Genomic DNA, 21049 nt, shown 5'->3' on the forward strand with positions numbered 1-21049 from the left:
ATTCAGTATAGTACTATATTCGTCTGCATGTATATTATATCATAATATCAATAATACATGTATTTCTGAATATACTTAATAATGACTTAATTAGGTATTAAATAATATAAGTAAATGTTACCTTATTTAGTTTATTATTATTTGTTACTAAACCAGTCTCGACCATAATCCTGTACATATCCTGTATATTTTTATTAATGTGTTGTACATTGTATTACATAGAGGCATATATAACGCAAAGGGTATTTTATTGATATTTGTTTTACAGAACTGTCATGATATAATAATAATCAGCCCCGTAGGAATCGGGAGGAGGGAGCACGTGCCCCCTCCCCCAGTTGTGAACCTTTTTTGATCGCATTAATGTTTGCCATTGTAACCAAAATCCGATATAGTGTTTGTACCCGATCAGTCGTTCCTACGTGTCTGTATATAGTATGCATGTGCATTAGTGTAACTGAACTGAAAGAAGATTATGTTAGGGGAAATAAATCTAATAAAATGCATTTATAACAAAACACAACTTATATTTTGTTCACAATAAAACAGCATTTGTTGTTTCAACGTTAGTTATTTATCGTTGCATATTTAAAAAAAAAGACAGAACAACTAAAGGGAGACCAGTTCAAGCAAACCACGTGCAAAACGATTTTCATATGCAATACTGTGTTGTTGCAATAAACAAACTATTTGGGGGTGGGTGGGGGTGGGGGGGGGTTGCCTTAGAACGCATTTTATTTCATTTTTGGTTTCCGAATTTAACAAAATCCTCTATGATTTGACATTTCTGTAAGAAAATATTCAGCAAATACCCATTGCGTCATTTATGCCTCTCAGTATATATTAATAGTTAACTGATCATTGCATGCGTTTATCGTGTTTATGCTCAATTATATATATATATAATTTAATTTTTTCCAGGCAATAAATACTTTTTAGTTGTTTTTTTGCATGATAAAACCACGGTGATTTTGCCTAGAAAAGATGTCAAGTTTGGAGTTGGTGATGACACCGGTTCTCGGTTAGTTTTGGCATGTTTAACCAATTATCATGTGCATGGTTGTTGTTTACAAACTATTTTGTTTATTGCATGTAGTTTATCAATGAAAATCCTTGTATACAAAGATATACTATTTGTGGATGCAATAACAACGCACACATTAATTATGCCATGTACCTGCGATTGGCATTTTAAACCATATGCAACTGCATGGTTTCATTGCTTAATTGATAGACTGGCTGTGTAAATTTTTAACACACAATTCATAATTTCAATGTAAAAACATGTTTTATACATCATACATGTATATACTTTTTTGTGTTTTGTGTATGTATGTATATATTTTTATTTCTTTTTTTTTCATACAAGTGTAAGCGTCTCAAAAATGGACACTATTGAGGGCAGATACAAACCTGAGTGGTATTCCACAATCCTACTGGGGTTTTCTAGTAAGAATAGAACACTTTAAAACTGATTTTAAATGTACTTGAACTAGTTCATGTATTAGACAATGTTAACTTGGAATTTTCCAACCTACATGAACCAGTCCTCGAAATTTAAAAGTGAAAATGCTGTTGCCAAATTGATCTGCAGTCACGTGTTTAACTTTGTCAGGGTAGTTACTTTATCTTTACAAATTTGCTGTCACAAAAAGATATTGTTTACGAGTGCTGATGAACCAAAGACTCGGTCATATTCTTTAATTACAAAATACTAACTACAATGCATTTTATTCACTGTGTAGAATTTTTTTTTCTTCTGAAAATGTAATTTTACCCTTAATAACAAATATTTTGTCCCATTATAGCCGATTACGTGGAGTTGATACAAGAACAGGGGAATTCAGCTTAGATTGCTTCAAAGAAACTGGACATTTAGATGAAGGTATGTTTCCATGTAGTTAAACCTGTCTTAACGGCCACCTATAATAGCGGTCACCTGCCATAAGCGGTCACTTTTTTCCCTCCCAAACGATTTGTAATGTAAACGCACCTGTAATAAGCGGTCAGCTGTCTAACGCGGCCAGCGGACACCTAAATCGGATCCCAAATCGTTAAAATACCTGTATTAAGCGGTCACAGTAAATAATTATTTACTTTTATATAAAAGGGATATTTTAACAACAGCGATAAGATGTAGCAAATAACCGATCTTCACACTTTCGTTTTAGTAGCCATTCAGGCCAGACATCTCAACTGTGTAACAATTAAGAAAGTATGGCTCTGGAATGCCTCTGATTGCCTTCTAGGCAGGCTACGCTTGACATGCAGATTCACTTACTATGACAATACACCATATGAAGTAAGAATTACTAGTAAACAAAATGGAACGGTTAATTTAATACAGTCCAGTTGCATGTTTTCTGAAGTTGATTTATAGTCAACTGTGAAGCACGCATCCGTTAATTATCAGTATTGCCGGTAAAACAAGATAACAACTATTTTAAAGACTCTATTTGTGGCAACCTGTAATAAGAGGCCACCCGTCTTAAGCGGCCAATTTTATCTACTCCCGTGTGTGACCGCCTAAGACAGGTTTGACTGTATTTCATTTATCCTGCATTATTTTGATTCCTTTAGTATAAGTTACCAATCACCTACAGCTATACCATTAATGATTGTGTCAGTCATAATACCGAAATACAAGACACTAACCAGAATGTGTGTGTGTGCATGTGCGTGTGCGTGTGCATATATATGGTGTAGATCTTTGCACTATGTGTGTTTATTAAAGTGACAGACATTAGTTTTTAAACACTTAGACATATTGTTCACTATTAGAGCAGGTTTTGATAACTGAAATCATAATTTTCTTAGATTTTATTGTTCATATTATCCATGTCCGCACATCCGAAGTGTTTCTGGTCATCCTGGTGTTATTAATAGCACACAATCCATTTTTTAGATTAAAAAAAACAACACGCGTCTGAGAAATAATGGTTATGTAGTAGAGTTTTAGTCAATTTTTAATGGTATTTCACTGTATCAATGTCACAGACACTTGGTTCACTCTATTATTCAAACGTGTTGCAGGTTTGTAAATTAACTAACTTAGTGTCCATTTTCACGACCTGAAACTAGGGTGTGTGCCTTTAATCTCTAGATCCATATTAATGAAATTAGTTTGGACATTTTCTTTTATGTTATAAGATGTTTGAGTATGTTCATTTACAAGTTTAATGCTACTATACGTGCCTTGTATTTGCATATCAATTATCTTTTGTAGGTTTCTGCAAACAAAATATAAAAAAAACGACAGATGGAATCCAGGTTGGTATTTTTTCTAGTCATACATGTTGTCAACAGCTGCATATTTACAGAATAGATCAATTGTATTCCAGGAAAATGGGTTAATGATTAGTTGTCAGTTAAAGAAGTCTGTGTATACCTTTCCATAGAGCCATGCAAATTCGCATGCAAACACATGACCTACCAATGATGTTGGCATAGTTCATTTGTAAATTGTGCAAAAAAAAAGTACTTTGGAAGTTTGTTCATTGAATCCACATAGATTTCATGCAAATCATATTTGGAGATTCATACATATTTTGAGCCCTATATAGTTATAATTTAAAAGTAATTACAATTTCAGACATTCAATTTTTGTTTCACTTGCAGAAAAATCATACGAAAGGAAAAACAACAAAGGCAACAGCTTCTGCATCAATTGGTAAAAAGACTACGAAGACAACTTTGAAGGTTTGTGTTCATTTATTATGACGAGACAAATGTTATGTTATGTTTTATAATTTAAATATTTAAAAACATCTTAACTGCTTAGCCACCTGCTACTCCACAAAGGTTTTTTGTAGTATTCAGCAAGTCTTAAATTGCACTCATGATATACTGGTGGACCAACACATTTGTTTTTAAAACAAAGTATAAACTAAAGTTTGTAAAAGTAAACTTACATACTTGCATGCCACTAATATTTGATCTGAAATAGTTGGCAGTTGACAGGATGTTTAATGCAATTCTTTATTATTCTAACCCAAAGCAGTGCGAGAGACCATAGGTGAGAGTGGACAGCAAAACCAAGGGACACCTACTATATGTAGATGTACATGTACAGGACAATACCACACACCAGCACAGACCATAACATGCACCACCCGAACATACATAACCGGAACAGCCAAAAGGCATCAGTGACAGAAGGATCTTAAATCTAACATAATTTGAAGTATTTCAAACAAATTATAATCTTGCAGAAATCAAAACAGCACTGAGACAGTCATCAAATGACCCGAGAAGACTGCCACACAGGGAGGAGCTTCAAGAGTTACTAAACAATTGGAGCTCCCCACCTACAGCAGCTAGAGAAATCATGAAACGTATTTTACAGTTGGGGAACTGCTCGATAGGAATATGAGTGGGAAGCTTGCCTATAATCGTCTAGATGATACAAAAGTCCAGTACATCAAAGATATTATTGTGCAAAAGTTTGGTGGCACTTCGCCCACATGTTGGATGAAGTGTCACGAACCGATGCAAAGGTTTATACGGAATGCGTTTGAACAATTAAGGAGACATCAAATTAGTTATGTTTTAAGTACCCCACCGTTATGTATTTTAGGGTTTCTGCCAAAGGGTAAAATGTGTATGGCGCCACAAACAAATTTGTTTGAAGATTTGTTTGTTCAAGTTAACCTTTTGACAAAATTAATTACTCTTTATTATTACTATATGCTTTTCTTAACCCTAAACTTAAATCAGGTTCTCTCTGTGGGACCCCCCCCCCCCCCCCCCCCCCCCCCCCCCGTTAACTGTGGTTGAATTTAATTCCAAAATTTTCTTTCTGACATAAACACTATATTTGTATGTTACAGTCAATGTAAAGACATTCCCATTATACCATTTTTATTTTATTAGTAAGAACTATTCCGAGTTTGTAGAAATTGTGATTTAGACCACAATAGTCTTCTTTTTTTTCTTCTTTTTTTATATATATATTCTTTCAATTGTAAAACATATCTAATATAAATATTTGAGGATTTCATCTGATAATGTGACACAAAAGCTGATCCAATGAAGCACTGAATCGCATTATATCTCTAACCTATTTGACCCTAAATACATGTAAGTTATCTTATATCTTAATTTCAATAATAATGTGAAGAATAGATTTATTTGTGCATTTTTGTTTTAATTATTTTCTTTAAATATTACAAACACTAAACAAACTCAAGCATAATTTAGCAACTTTGAAATATAAAAAAAAATTAATATTAAAATAATCCAAGTTATTACATAAGTAATTAATAGAAGTATTTTTTTTTTTCTAACAAGAAAAAAGTTTAGGGGCAGTCCCAAAAATATGATTAGTTGTGAAACTGTAAACAAACCCTATTTTTTTTTCACAACTTGATCAGTTTGTTTTTTAAATCGGGAGTGTATGCATTCAAAGTTAGCCTACTTGACTTTGTAGGAAAGTATCACCAAATATATATATGTGTCTATTTTAATGGTTATTTTAAAGGTATACACCAAGATGTGCAACATATTGGTTTATAGTAAACAAATGTTTTTACATTTACTTTTGTTTTGTTTTTTTTGTTTTTTTTGTTTTGTTTTTTTTACATTGACTTAATATGCAATATATGAGGCAACCTTCCCATTTGACTATTAGACAGGGTAACATACATCAAGTTTTAAGCTGTCATTCAACAACTCTATAAATGTAAATTGAAGTATAATTTGTCAAATATATCTGACTAAAATGAGTGTTCTGAGTCTGCAGCCATTTAAGGTGTTTCTGACTAATTATATTTTTCGTAGTATCTACAAAATTGTTTGGTAAAATTGGTTTGGATTACTACAGACATTAGGATCACAACAAATAATGTGTTTGTACATACACAGACAACAAATAATTTGTTTATACAGCTACTGATAATTCTTATTAAACAAGACAATATCTTTAGCATGCAATTTCAGTCATCAATTTTTATTTTTTTTATTAGTCATGATACAATGGCAGCAGACTCAGGGTGGTCCCTTTAGTCAGCATAAACACTGATGTATTTATTGATTTTTCTGCTTTGTTAAAGCAATGTACTGTTTTCTACAACGTCCGACCTTGATGTTGATTAAATATCAATGCTAAATGTTTTAAACTCTAAATGGATCCACATCTAAGTTAGAGGAGCTATTGAACACTCTACCAATTTTTTTCTCACTGTTAGGTCTGCAATGTTTTGTACCCATGTGTTCGGTTCAAGCCATCTTTGTTGTGTAGCCGATTGATTTGTAAATTTCACTCAAATAGTTATTTTATTTTATTTCCAAAACAATTTCTTCTTATTTCAAATCAAGCTGAAAAATATACATATATATATATATATATATATATATATATATATATATATATATATATATATATATATATATATATATATATATATATATATATATATATATATATATATATATATATATATATATATATATATATATATATATATATATATAATATATTATATATATATATATATAGATATATAGAAAATTATGCGACGGCATATAGTATCATGGGCGAACCAGTCTCTGTGAGCATAAGGATTCGGTTCTAAAGTATATCAACATTATAAACAGACAGTTGTCATTCAAATAACTAGTTTTTATTGGTATTTCACCACTTCAAATCAGCACTAAACTGGCCTTTATCTAGCAAAAAGCGCCGCACTTGCATCAAAAATCTGCAGTAAATATTGCTAACTACGTAACCTGTCTCGGTTAGTGAAACGTTTAGTTACAGCAAAAGATTTTGAAAACAAAACTTTCTAGTTGAAGTCCGCGTAATATTTTGGACCTAATCCGATTTTAAAAACGAAATCACACAACAGACCTCAAGATCCCGAATTGTTTAGTGTCAGCTCACTTGGCACCTCCTTGCACAGTGTTTTGACTTTGGCGTTAGACAAAACGTCAACGTATGTCGCGCAGATGGATGTGACTAGTCAAGCGTTGTTAATCCTCAGTAATTCACGAAAATGCCAATTAGGTCTAATACTTTCATTTAACATAACTACACATTATCAACTACTCAGTAATGGCATGTTTTTAATTAAACATCCAATGACATAGTATTTTATATTGAAATAATATTATTGAACCGAATGCATAACTGGAATATATAAGGCAGTGGTATGTGTTGTCCTGTCTGTGGGATGGTGCATCTAAGAGATCCCTTACTACTAATAGAAAAACAAATGTAGTGGATTTTCTCTCTAAGATTATGTGTTAAAATTACCAAATGTTTGACATCCAATAGCCGATGATTAATAAATCACTTCCCTCTAACTGTCGTTAAACAACACAAACTCTTTTATTAAGCTTTACTTTCACTAGTAATTTACATGAAATGTATTTTGAGTTGTTTAATGACACCACAAGAACACGTTGATTAACTAATCGTCGGCTATTGGATGTCAGACATTTGGTTTTATTAGCAACAAGGAATCGTTTATATGCACTTTCCCTCGGACAGGACAACACATAACAGTCGTGAGACACGGAAGCAGGAACGCAAGGATTTGTTTTATAAGGTGTATGAAAAGCAGGTGCGGATTGAAGGGGTGGTGCATGAGAGACGATTATGACAGACCCACCTCAGTTCTGCCTGGTTAATTTACTTTCACTATCAAGTTACTTGAACGTTATTTTGTGTTGGTTAACTGCAACATTAGAGCACATTCACTAATTAGTCCTCCTTGAAAACCTGCTACATTTGTTTTCATTAGCAACAAGGTATGTTTTATACGCATTTTCGCCACATACTAGACAGCACACACCACTGTCTTTGATATACCAGACGTGGGGGCATTGACGTCACGAATACAAACAAATTTAAAATAAAACAAAACAATAAACAGTAAATTAATGGGTCCACTGAAGAGTTTCGATAATTGGTCAGTCAAGCGCTCTATCGACTCAACTATCTCAACGTCGCTGTATTCTACGTAAGAAGGCAGATTTCAAGAACATTTGTATCCTAAACAATCGTACCACGTCTCCTCCCTTTGTTTAATACTAGATCCGCACATGGGTGTGAAAATAAAACGCGCACCACTCGATTTTCCAGTATTATAGCAATTAGCTTGAGTCGCCTCCAGCCCTCCCCTTATTGATATTGATATTGATACTGATAACATACACCACTAGAACACATTGATTCATTATTCATCGGCTGATGGTTGTCAAACATTTGGTAATTTAACATATAGTCTTAGAGAGGAAACCCTCTACATTTTTGCATTAGTAGCAAGGGATACTTTGTATGTATCAGCCGCCAGACAGTATAGTACATACCACGGTCAGTCGTGGTGCACTGGCTAGAACGAGAAACAATCCGATGGGCCCACAAACTGATCGATCTTATACCGACTTGCATCAGGCCTATGATTGACAAAGTTAGTGTGACATTTTAAATGTGCACGACTTATAGTCAATACATTACCGGTTAGGTGAACACTAGAATGATTTACAGGGTTAGGGGGGGGAGGCTGGTGACTAGGGCCCTATGATTGACAAAGTTAGTGTCACAATTTAAATGTGTTACACTAATAGTCAATACTGCACACACTATTGTTCTTTGTTACATTACCAGTTAACCGAACACTAGCGGGTTTTACATGGGCTGGGATGCAGGGGTGGGGTGGGGGGGGGGGGGGGGGGGGGGGGGGGGGAGGGGGGGTGTCAGGGCTGCAAATGCAATATTTCCCCAGGATCATGCCCCAGAATCCCCTTTATCATAAGCGTACAAAACAGGGGGTATAATTAGGGCAAAAATGATAGAGACCTTTTCATCATGCATTTCCATCATCCTTGCCTCAAAATTAGTTATAATTCATGTAAAAATGCCTAGTGATTCGTTTGCATCCCAATGCAGTTTGGTTGGCAGTAATGCTAATATGAATAAATGTTCTTATGCAGATTCGGGCATTTTCGTTTAATTCTGGTAATAACCAGTCTGCCTCCCTACAAAAATGGGAGCCCGTACGCCTATGATCTTTATCAAGTTCAGGCTGTTTGGCATGTAACAAAGAGATATCACATGCAGTCGAGTTTCACAACATATAATATTACCTGTGTACTTGTAAGTACTGATATGTAACAAAGAGATATCACACGCAGTCGAGTTTCACAACATATAATGTTACCTGTGTACTTGTAAGTACTGACATGTAACAAAGAGATATCACATACAGTCGAGTTTCACAACATATAATAGTACCTGTGTACTTGTAAGTACTGACATGTAACAAAGAGATATAACACGCAGTCGAGTTTCACAACATATAATATTACCTGTGTACTTGTAAGAACTGATATGTAACAAAGATATATCACATGCAGTCGAGTTTCACAACATATAATATTACCTGTATACTTGTAAGTACTGACATGTAACAAAGAGATATCGCATGCAGTCGAGTTTCACAACATATAATATTACCTGTTTACTTGTAAGTACTGACATGTAACAAAGAGATATCACATGCACTGACTCATAAGGTATGGAAATATGTGTGCATCGCTGTATACGCTGTTGACTTCGTTATTAAACTGTCCAGTTACAGCAAATGCATGACGGGTCGTGGTATGTGCTACCCTGCCCGGTGGATTTGTGTCTAAATCGTTCAAAGGTCAGTTGTAATTCAGGCGTGGATTGACACGGGTATAATAAAATAAAACTACTAATAAAATATACTACTAATACAATACTAATAATAATTATTTTCAATTATTAATACAAGCTAACAACTCTCATATCTCGTGCAGTTTTATGTATTGTATGTAATATGGAAATTAACCACGGAATACCTGTAACAGCCGAACATAGTTTACACTAAGTACTTGGTGGGAAACGTCACGGACCCCGACAGACTGCCAGGCGGGGTCTACGAGGAAAACTTCAAGACGTGTCCCGATGGCCACCAGGTCGCCATCCACACGATCAAACTACGGGGAGTGGAAGCTATTGTAGTGACGTCGCGCCGGGATGATCTTTACCGACAGGGATTCCTCAGCCATGACATGGATAACAACACCATCCACAGAATCATGAAGATCGTCACCGGCGCCCAGTACCCACAGATGGTCCACTGCCTTAGCACCCACAGCTACAGGAGACTGGTGCCTCACTTTGAGGAGAGGAACATCATCGCCTCCCCGTAGATGCTGTGCACCCAAACGGCCTTAACGAGGCCACTCGCGTGAACATATCGATCGGACTTTAAACTTTTAGATCTGAGTTCAAAATTTTATGTCGAAATTACTTCTTTTTTTTAATATTATTAAATAGTCCGATCCTCTCTTCTTTCTCTTATTTAATTTTGGACTGTCCTTCTAAAATGCTCCAAATTATATAAATATTCGACCGAGCGGTCAATTATTTTTTATTTTTGGCTTGTAACCTTTTTATTTTTTTTATTTTATCTATTAACTTCTTTACTAATTGCTATTTTAAAAATTCTGCCCAGTTTCAACCCACAACCCCCCCCCCCCCCCCCCCTCCATCCCGAGTTAGGCCACCGATCTCGGAGGTCGGACTCGGGATGGGCGTGTTCGAAACCCTAGTGGTATATGGGCACGTTAAACTAGTTATCATAACACTGTCTAAAACTAGGTTCAACCGTCGCCATTCTGTAAAGAGTGGATTCTGGGGAGTGTTCATAAAGGCGAGCGCTCGCGAACAGTTTGCCTGGTTCCTTCTGTCATATCACATTCATCAAACGTTAGGCGCGGGGCGGGATTTAGCTCAGTCGGTTGAGCGCTCGTCCAATCCAGTATACCACAACTGGTCAAAGACAGCTGTGGTGTGTGCTATCTTGTCTGTGTGAAAGTGCATATGAAAGATCCCTTGCTGATAATGAACAAAATTGTAGCGGGTTTTCTCTGATGACTACGAGTTATAATTACCAAATGTTTGACATCCACTAGTCGATGATTAATTAATCATTGTGCTCTAGTGGTGTCGTTAAACAAAACAACATTTGTCGTCCAGTACTATATCCAGGTGCGGGTCCTGGGATGGAGGATGTGTGTTGGGTGCGTGTGTGTTGGGGGGTGCTGGGTGGGGGGGGGGGGGGGCTTCGAGCCCTGATTGGAGTTTGTATGAACGCAGACAATGTAACGTAGCTGTTCCATCGACTGGTTCCAACTAAACACAAAAATACTCCAACCAGGACCCGACTGCCCGTGCCTTCGCCACACATAAAGCACCCCCTTTAACACAGTCGTTGGTCCGCACCTGAATTGTTCACCATGAGACTTGAAGAAAAACGCGCACCACTGTTGTGATCGTTTGAACAGCCCTAGCAACCTGGTCACGGTCTCGTGATCGATATATATAGATATAGATAGAATACATGTCTAACGAGGTCTCTTGATCGATATATCCAACAACAGTCACCTGTCTCCTGACAGCCATTTTGTCGAGTTACCTTTCTGTTGATTGTGGAGGTAAGTAAATGATTTTCACCAATCCAGAGCACATTGTTTGTAAATATAACACGTATTAGCTTTAACAAAACGTTGTTTTAATACTTTGAGTTTATAGTTCACACCAGTATTAATTGTCAAACAGTACATTTCGATATTTAAACAACGTCGCCGAGTTTGTTCAGCATGTCACGTTTTAACACGGATCTAAACGTGTTCATAAAAAAAAAATCAATATGCTCTAGTGGCATCGTTAAATAAAACAAACAGTTTTGTTTAAATTTTAATATCCATTTGTTTGGAGTAGGACAACTACAGAAACAACCCAAAAACTATAGTTTTGTCTCACGTACCCCTCCCCCGGTTCCTACGGGCTTGAAATATGTTTATTCTGAATTGTTGTTGGTACAAACTAGACAATTAACACATTTTCAGGCGCGGGTGCAGGGTGGGGGATCAGTTTTCAATATATTTCTGGGTGATCATTCAGCTGACTGTGTTTATTGTCGTTCCAACCAGAGCACCATACCTGTTCATAGGCCGTGGTATGTGTTTTTTTTATCTGTGGAACAGTGCATGTAAAATGTCCTTTGATGTATTAGAAAAAAGTGTAACGGGTTTCATCTGGTGACTACCGGTTAGAAATGGCAAATGTTTAACATTCAACAGCCCATAATTACTTAATGTTCTCTAGTGGTGTCGTTAAACAAAATAAACTTCATAACATAGGTGTGTGATAAATACCAATTTTTTGTGTGTTTTTTACTTTACAATTTTACACAAATACAGACCCTGTTTTGTTTTTTTGCAAAATTGGAATTATTTTTTTAGCTAATGAAAATCAAGTTATAAAATTTAATTTCAGTTCATTTCTGTAGCTGTTTACAATGGAGGACGTTCAAATCCAACTTCTGCAGAACATCCATCAAGAGATGACCAACGGTTCGTTCAGTGATATACAGGTGATTTGTAATGACGACACAACAACCGGAAGTCGCCTCGTTCTTGCAGCATTGTCACCTTACTTCCGGGCGATGTTTGCATCAGGCATGACAGAGAGTCAGACGGGCGTCCTGAAACTTCCGTCTGTGTCTCTGTCAGAATATCAGGATATTCTCAAGATGTATTTCTTCAAAATTAATCTCATAAACGAGGAAAACTGCATGAACATTTTTGACGCTGCCGAGATGATGCAGCTTGATCCTATCAAAAATCTCTGTATCATCTACCTGAACCAAAGTCTCGACCTAACTCCTGAGAATTGTTTCAATTGGTGGAGAAACCTGAAACTCTACAATTTTCTTGATTTATCCAAACAGGCGCTTTCGTGTTTGACTGATAACTTGGCTCATTTTGTTAAAACGGAAAATGTTATTCATCTGTCAAAGGGAGAACTTTTTGAAATAATTTTCGAAGATGACTTAACCTGTAAAGAAGATGACATTCTGAAAGTCGCCATGAAGTGGATTGATCATAATAACCCAGAACAGGAGGACGTCCAGAGTATTTTTGAAAATGTGCGACTGGATATTGTTGACCGACAATTTCTTGTTAATGAGGTAGCATTTTCAAAGATCGTTCTTGAGAATAGCGCTGTGAGGGAAATGATACAACACGTTTTATGTTTAGCGCTGTCACAACTTACATACACAACGAGGTTTCTCGCCAACCAACCTGGTGTTTTCGTACTACACCACACCGACAAGTTACTGCTGTCTTGCTTCACGTCGGAAGAGAAGTGGGAAGATATCCCGCCAGCCCCAGTAGATCCTGGACCGTATTATTCAGCAGCGTGTTTGGATAACAAGATCTACATCACTGGTGGTGATGAACAACGTAAATATACACTGGTGTATGACACCATTAGAAAAATGTGGAGCATAGGTCCATATCTCAACGATGAACACTGGGGTCACTGTTCAGCCACAGCTGGTTCCAAAGTGTATGTAATGAGCGGTTGGGATACCAGTACAATAGAAGAGAAGAGCGAGAATGAGGAGCAGTGGCAGGTGGTCGGTGATTTGGAATTGAACAGAGCGGAGACTTTTCCTGTTACAGTTGGTGAGAAGATTCTCGTTATGGGAGGACAAATAAAATATGACTTCTCAGGACAAATAGACGTCAACGTGTCAGATTTCATCCAGTGTTTTAACACCAGAACCCGCGCTGTCACCAAGCTGGAAACAAAGTTGCCTTGTACATCCATTACACTAAGAGGATCTGTTCACCTACCAGATGTGTATCTGTTGGACTATGTTGGCAACGTGATGCACATCCACGTCACTGACAGAAATGGAAAAATCCAGGTTGAGAATAAACTAACAGCTAAATGGAAATGTTTTTGTATGGACTTTGGTATCGTTCACCGACATGGAAACCTCCTGTATTTTACAAAAGATGGAATCCGTAAATTCAACCTGGCTGAAGGGAAAGAAGGAGAGAGTACATTCCCAAAACCACCTAGAAGTGGTGAGGTGTACGACGTCCTGACAATTTGACAAACGATACACTACACGGCTACTTCATTAATCACAGTGTTACTGGCCGTCTTGTTGTCCAAGACAAGAACAACATTTATGGACATGTCTAGTTATTTCATTATGCTAAATCAGTTTGTTTTTACGAACACATACATGTGTGCACATACACAAGAAAGAAATACTTTATTTAACGACGCACTCAACACATTTTATTTACGGTTATATGGCGTCGGATATATGGTTAAGGACCACACAGATTTTGAGAGGAAATCCGCTGTCGCCACTTCACGGGCTACTCTTTCCGATTAGCAGCAAGGGATCTTTTATTTGAGCTTCCCACAGACAGGATAGCACAAACCATGGCCTTTGTTGAACCAGTTATGGATCACTGGTCGGTGCAAGTGGTTTACACCTACCCATTGAGCCTTGCGGAGCACTCACTCAGGGTATGGAGTCGGTATCTGGATTAAAAATCCATTTCTCGACTGGGATCCGAACCCAGTACCTACCAGCCTGTAGACCGATGGCCTAACCACGACACCACCGAGGCCGGTTGCACATACGAAACACGGTAATGATTGTTCATTAATGTATTTTATTATATAGTTTTTATTCACAGAAAAGAACACAGTTTATTTCAATGTATAATAATCGGATTGTGGTAGATCGCGTTTTGTACTATGTACATATGACACACACAGTTCGTTCATTAATCTGTACTAATAAAAGTACCGAAAATTACCGATTCGCTTTTCTTGTAGGATCGTTTACTGCATGCAAACTCAAATGAAGGACTGGTTGATAAACTCTGATGATTTTTTAAACAGTGGACACTGCCAACTGTCTTCGTCCAATATAAGCTGTCGGTGGGTTCATTGGACTATTTCTCATTCCATCCAGTGCTGCAGAACTGGTATATTAAAAGTTGTGGTGTGTGCCGTGCTGTCTGTGGGATGGTGCATATAAACGATCCCATGCTACTAGTGAAACAAATGTAGCAGGTGTCCTCTCTAAGACTATATGCTAGAATTACCAAATGTTTGACATCCAATAACCGCTGGGATCGATCCCCGTCGATGGGCCTATTGGGCTATTTCTCGTTCCAGCCAGTGCACCACGACTGGTATATCAAATGCCGTGGTATGTACTACCCTGTCTGTGGGCTTGTGCATATAAAACATTCCGTGCTACTAATCAAAAACAGTAGCCCATGAAGTGGCGACAGCGGGTTTCCTCTCTCAATATCTGTGTGGTCCTTAATCATATGTCTGACGCCATAATATAACCGTGTTGAGTGCGTCGTTAAATAAAACATGTCTTTCCTTTTTCCAATAACCGATAATTAATAGGCAATGTGCTCTAGTGGTGTCGTTAAAAATAGTATCATATTGTGTAACTAGGTTTATTGGTGATAATGAAGACGACGATAATGATGATGATCATGATACCTATTACGAATGATTATGTCTATGATGATGATGTCCATACCTATTATGATGATTCTGATGACGACCATGACTGTTATGATGATTCTGATAATGACGAAGCCTATAATGATGATTACGATGATGACGATGACTATTATGATGATTCCGATGATGGCGATGACTATTATGATGATTCCGATGATGACGATGACTATTATGATGATTCTGATAATGACGAAGCCTATTATGATGATTCTCATTATTACCATGACTATTATGATGATGACGATGATGACGAAGCATATTATGATGATTTTGATAATGGCGATGCCTATTATGATGATTCTGATGATGACGATGATTATTATGATGACGATGTCTGTTATGATAATGACGATGACTATTATGATGATTCTGATGATGACTATTATGATGATGCTGATGATAACGAAGGAAAGAAAGAAGGGAATGGTTTATTTAATGACGCACTCAACACACATCATTTACAGTTGTATGGCGTCGGACATATGGTTAAGGACCACACACATATTAAGTGAGGAAACCCGCTGTCGCCACTTCATGGGCTACTCTGTTTTTTTTGATGATCACATTTTATTATGATGACGATGGCGATGATGATGACTATGACTATTATTATTATAATTTGGATGATGATGCTGACTATTATTATGATGATGATGTCGATAATGATAACGATGGCTATTATGATGATGATGACTATTATTACGATGATGATGTCGATAATGATAACGATGGCTATTATGATGATGATGACTATTATTACGATGATGATGACCATAATGATAACGATGGCTATTATGATGATGATGACTATTATTACGATGATGATGACCATAATGATAACGATGGCTATTATGATGATGATGACTATTATTATGATGATGATGACCATAATGATAACGATGGCTATTATGATGATGATGACTGATGATGACCATAATGATAACGATGGCTATTATGATGATGATGACTATTATTACGATGATGATGACCATAATGATAACGATGGCTATTATGATGATGATGACTATTATTACGATGATGATGACGATAATGACTATTATAATGATGCTGATGATGACGATGTTTTATGATGACTATTATGATGATTATGACGATGATTAGTGTTCGGTCAGAATATTTGAATATTCGCTCGCTATTTGGTATTTGAATAGTATTTTTTTTTTTTTTTTTAATATTTGGGAATTTTATGTCGTATTGGGAAGATGACTCTAATTAAGATGGGTAATGTGGTATCTTTGAATTTAATTCTAATGTAGGTCGTGTATGTTGCTTGATAAGAGAATTCAGTCGGGAACATAACGAATGTGTCCAGTTTCATAATAGAGTATTAGTACTGACGTCTGATGTGGGTGGCTGAAATTCATAAAAAAGGTATTCTGAAATGCAGTCTTAGAGGAAACACGCTAAGACGCCATGACGTCTTTTATGTGCACTTCCCTACAAACAGGGCAGCTCATACCACAGCTTATCCCCAATCAGTCCTACGACCAAACCACCTAAGGCTATCACTCTAGCAACTGAGCTAGATCCCGCCCCTTTCTTTTGAAACAAAAACAATTTATTAACCTACTCTTCCCCATTACCAGCAAGGGATCCTTTTTTATGCACCTTCCCACAGACAAGACAGTACATACCATGGCCTTTGTAACACCAGTGGTGGGACACTGGCTGAAGCGAGTAATAGACCAATGGACCCACCGACCGCGCATTGGGTGCTAACCGGGGAATGATAAGTAATAGTTTGAAGAGAGTAAGGAAGAAAATGTTCTAATTAAAGGGGCATTCCTGAGTTTGCTGCATTGTTAGATGTTTCCGACTAATAAAAATATTGCTACGATTAAACTTATATATTAAATATATTTTCTTGTTTAGAATATCAGTGTCTGTATACCCAATGTGTTTCTGGTCATCTTAATATTTGTATGAATGTCAAACTGGATTTTGTCTTCAAATAATTTCGTACACACGAACAAAAAATAGATTTTAGGAAATAAAATCAAATTTAACCTAGTACAAATATTAGAACGATCAGAAACACGTTTAACATAGAGACACTAATATTTTATGGAGAAAAATATATTTGATATGCAATTACAATAGTTAAAAAATCTCTATTAGTGGATAACATCATAAAAAATGCAGCAAACTCAGGAATGTCTCTTTTCGATTAGCAGCAAGGTATCTTTTTTTATTAACTGTCCCACATACACGATAGTACATACCACAGCCATGGTGTTACACCAGTTGTGAAGTACTGGCTGGAACAACAAATAACCCAATAGACCCACCGACGGGAATCGCTCCTATAGCGATCGCGCATCAGGCGAGCGCTGTACCAAAGAGCTTGATACTTGTATTGACAAAAATATAGTTTTCTTATATTAAGCCATGGTAGGTACTGTCCTGTCTGTGGGAAAATGAATAGTTGCTCGCTAATTTGATATTCGAGATATTCGAATAGTATTTTCAAGTTTTCGAATATCTGGGAATTTTATGTCGTATGGGGAAAACGACTCTAATTGAGATGCGTAATGTGGTTTGTTTGAATTTAATTCTAATATAGGTCATGTATGCTTTTTTGTCACATGCATTCTGTCGGGAACATAAAGAATGTTTCCTGTTTCATAATAGAGTATTAGTACTGACGTCTGATGCGATGGCTGAAATTCATAAACAGGGTATTTTGGATAACACGGACACGGGGACGAACTATAACACAGGATGAATTTTTAACATTAACGTGGCATGTGTTGTCCTGCCTATTGGATGGTGCATATACAATATGCCTTGCTACTAATGCAGAAATGTAGTTGTTTTCCTTTCTAAAACACTGTCACAATTACCAAATATTTGACATTCAATGACCGTGTATTAATAAATCAATGTGCTCTAGTGGTGCCGTTAACAAAACTAAATTTTACGTCTTCACATTATGAGACACGGTAATGATTGTTCATCAATATTTTATTAGTTCTTTTTTATTATTCACAGATTATCTATTATCTGTCTTGAAACAAAGCTTGTACTAATAAAACTACCTAAATTACCTATTCATGTTTCTTGTAAGATCGTTCACTACTACTACTACTACTACTACTACTACTATTACCTCTCTCTCTCTCTCTCTCGTAGCAACTTTATTAGTGTCGGGATGTACATAAATGACTAAAGTTGTATATTTAAATAATTTTTATTTATTTTCTTGCTTTTATTGAATTACGTTCAAACTCGCTGTCATGGGCACACACACACACACACACACACACACACACGGATATATACACGCTCACGCACAAACACTCGTACGCACGCACGAACACACACACACATGAATATATACACGCTCACGCACAAAAACTCGTACGCACGCACGAACACACACGAATATATACACGCTCATGCACAAGCACTCGTATGCACGCACGAACACACACACACACACACATACACACACAGAGAGGAACACATATCAGCTATATGAGCTGTCTGTCCGCGTATGTGAAATTGCGCATGATTGGGACTGATTAAAACAACAAAGGGAGAGTCAAGAGCTACCCAAAGCCACTGGGATGATTTTCATTTAGTCCATGTGGCCAAACTGCGTTCAGCCTGTGAATCCAAAGGGACTCTGCTATGTTGAGTTTCTTTTTATCCTGATTGGATACTTTTTTCAAGCAGGTGACAAACATAATAGTGTTCAGGTTGATTAAAGTGTTTTCAGAATGGCATTTTGTTTAGCAATTGTTCTCAAATCTGGTTGTCGTGGGTCGTAGGTTGTCACCCAAGCTATAGTACCCACCGATGTATGGGGTTTCTGTTTGTACTGTAGAAGTGTTTTTCTAGACTGAGTTCGGGCTTTATCAAAGATTTCTTTAATGACTTTGGCTTTATAGCCACAGTTGCGCAGATACTGGTAGAATCTCGGCTCATTCTGGTTTACTACAGATGCGTCGGATCCGGAGTGCTCCACTGTATGCAATAGAACGGAATACATGTCCAGGATGGCAACTTGAAGGTGTTAGATATCTATGGGGTGCAGTCTCTTTAGAATAGAAATCAGTCTCAATGCTGTTTGTATCTAGGATCACTTGATTGTCAAGGAATGGGGCATTCACTACACTCATTTCCATAGTAAACTTAATAGTGGAGTGGTGTTGATTAAGTATAGTTAAGAACTCCTGGATTTCTTTAGTAATATCTGATGAAAATGCACAAATATCATCGATGAATCTGTAGCAAATATCTGGGGTATGGGGTGTAATATGCCATCTTCCAGGATGTTAGTATCGTCTATGGCTTTCTGAATAGCTTGGATACCTTCGTCAATGGGGATATTGGGGTAGAGGCTGATGACATCAAGGGCTAATACATGAGTGAAATGTGACTGTTTACTATTGATATCTTCTATTTTTTGGAGGAAATGGGTAGTGTCTTTAACTAGATCTGTGCAGTATTGGTCAGCAACTGGTTTAAGTTTCCAATCTAACCACGAGGAAGCTTGTTTGGTGGGGGCTGTGACTTGGCTACAAATAGGTCTCCCTATTTTGTCAAAATTAACAAATATTTATCTTCCAGTAGCCAGTGATTTATAAAGCAATGTTCCCTAGTGGTGTCGTTAAACAAAACAAACAAACACAATGTAATGATAGCTGTTGTAGTGACATAAAATAGTCTTTGTTAATATATAAGTGTATTTGATATTTCTTGTCGAAGTATCCAGTACAAAACGTCACACATATTTCAGATTACCTACGTTCAGAGAGGTCACTTCAAGCATAAATATAAAAACCACTTAACAGTCGAGGTGTACTGAATGGGCCGCTCATCTGTATGAGGTTACCCTTACCGTCTTACTAAACAGGAAGTCAAATAAACATCAAGCTCACAAGCACGGAACTACTTTACACATCAGTCTAGTGTGCATGTGTTCAAGGATCGAACCCGCACTCCCTGTTCAAAGCAAATTTTCTTTTTTATATATATATTTTTCGCAAATAACACGACTCGAACCCCCCACTGAAACTTCGCTAATCCCCACCCCCACCCCCACCCCCCGAATAATTTCCCGAACACGGACCTGAATATGTGAGTCATGTAAATTATGTGGAAAATACTATTAAAAATAACCAATCTGTAATAAATGCTTAAACTATTTAAAATACGACAAACGCATTAAACATTTACTAATTACACGTCTGTGAGATCATTAATAATGGGGATTCCTCTATACCCCCCCCCCCCCCCTTCACGATAATAAGAATGAGATGGATGTTGTTGTTGTTTGTTTTTGTGTTTTTGTTTTTTTGTGTTTTTTTGCTAATATATGTTGGGGGTTTTTTTGTTGCTAATATATGTTTAATGAGAGAGATGTTTTAGTCAATGCTGCAAAATAAGAATAGGTTGTTTACTACGAGGAATCCACCTGTTAGTTATATGATCGGTGTCTGCTTTGATACAATTCTTCTAATTCTTCTCACAACCGTGCATATCTGGAAAATGGAAGAGAACACCCACCCACAATATATATATATATATATATATATATATATATATATATATATATATATATATATATATATATATATATATTTGTAGCTTACACGTGTTCTCTTTGTCCATCTGGTCAAGATC

At 36.7% G+C, this 21049-nt stretch overlaps 2 protein-coding genes and 1 long non-coding RNA gene across 4 annotated transcripts; all 3 read left to right on the top strand.

The window, feature by feature from the left end:
* The first annotated feature begins 889 nt into the window (after window positions 1–889).
* On the top strand, window positions 890–1868 carry LOC121387449. The gene is made up of 3 exons (XR_005959821.1): window positions 890–1021; window positions 1370–1449; window positions 1809–1868. It is a non-coding gene; the product is annotated as an uncharacterized LOC121387449 (long non-coding RNA).
* A 1766-nt stretch (window positions 1869–3634) lies between these two features.
* Window positions 3635–14223, top strand: LOC121387572 (kelch-like protein 2). Of its 2 annotated transcripts, none has more exons than XM_041518731.1 (2): window positions 3635–3699; window positions 12311–14223. In XM_041518731.1, the coding sequence occupies exon 2, from the start codon at window positions 12333–12335 to the stop codon at window positions 13941–13943; it is 1611 nt and encodes a 536-aa protein (XP_041374665.1). In that variant the 5' UTR covers window positions 3635–3699; window positions 12311–12332; the 3' UTR covers window positions 13944–14223. The 2 variants fall into 2 exon arrangements, with proteins under 2 accessions (XP_041374665.1, XP_041374664.1); XM_041518730.1 differs by lacking the exon at window positions 3635–3699 and adding an exon at window positions 11388–11466.
* Window positions 14224–15339: 1116 nt separating this feature from the next.
* Window positions 15340–19784, top strand: LOC121387195 (coiled-coil domain-containing protein 1-like). The gene is made up of 2 exons (XM_041518221.1): window positions 15340–15729; window positions 19695–19784. Exons 1-2 carry the CDS (start codon window positions 15340–15342, stop codon window positions 19782–19784), a joined length of 480 nt encoding a protein of 159 aa, XP_041374155.1.
* Window positions 19785–21049: the final 1265 nt, after the last annotated feature.

Source organism: Gigantopelta aegis, chromosome 13 (genome assembly GCF_016097555.1).
Source record: "Gigantopelta aegis isolate Gae_Host chromosome 13, Gae_host_genome, whole genome shotgun sequence".
Taxonomy (NCBI): Eukaryota; Metazoa; Mollusca; class Gastropoda; order Neomphalida; family Peltospiridae; genus Gigantopelta; species Gigantopelta aegis.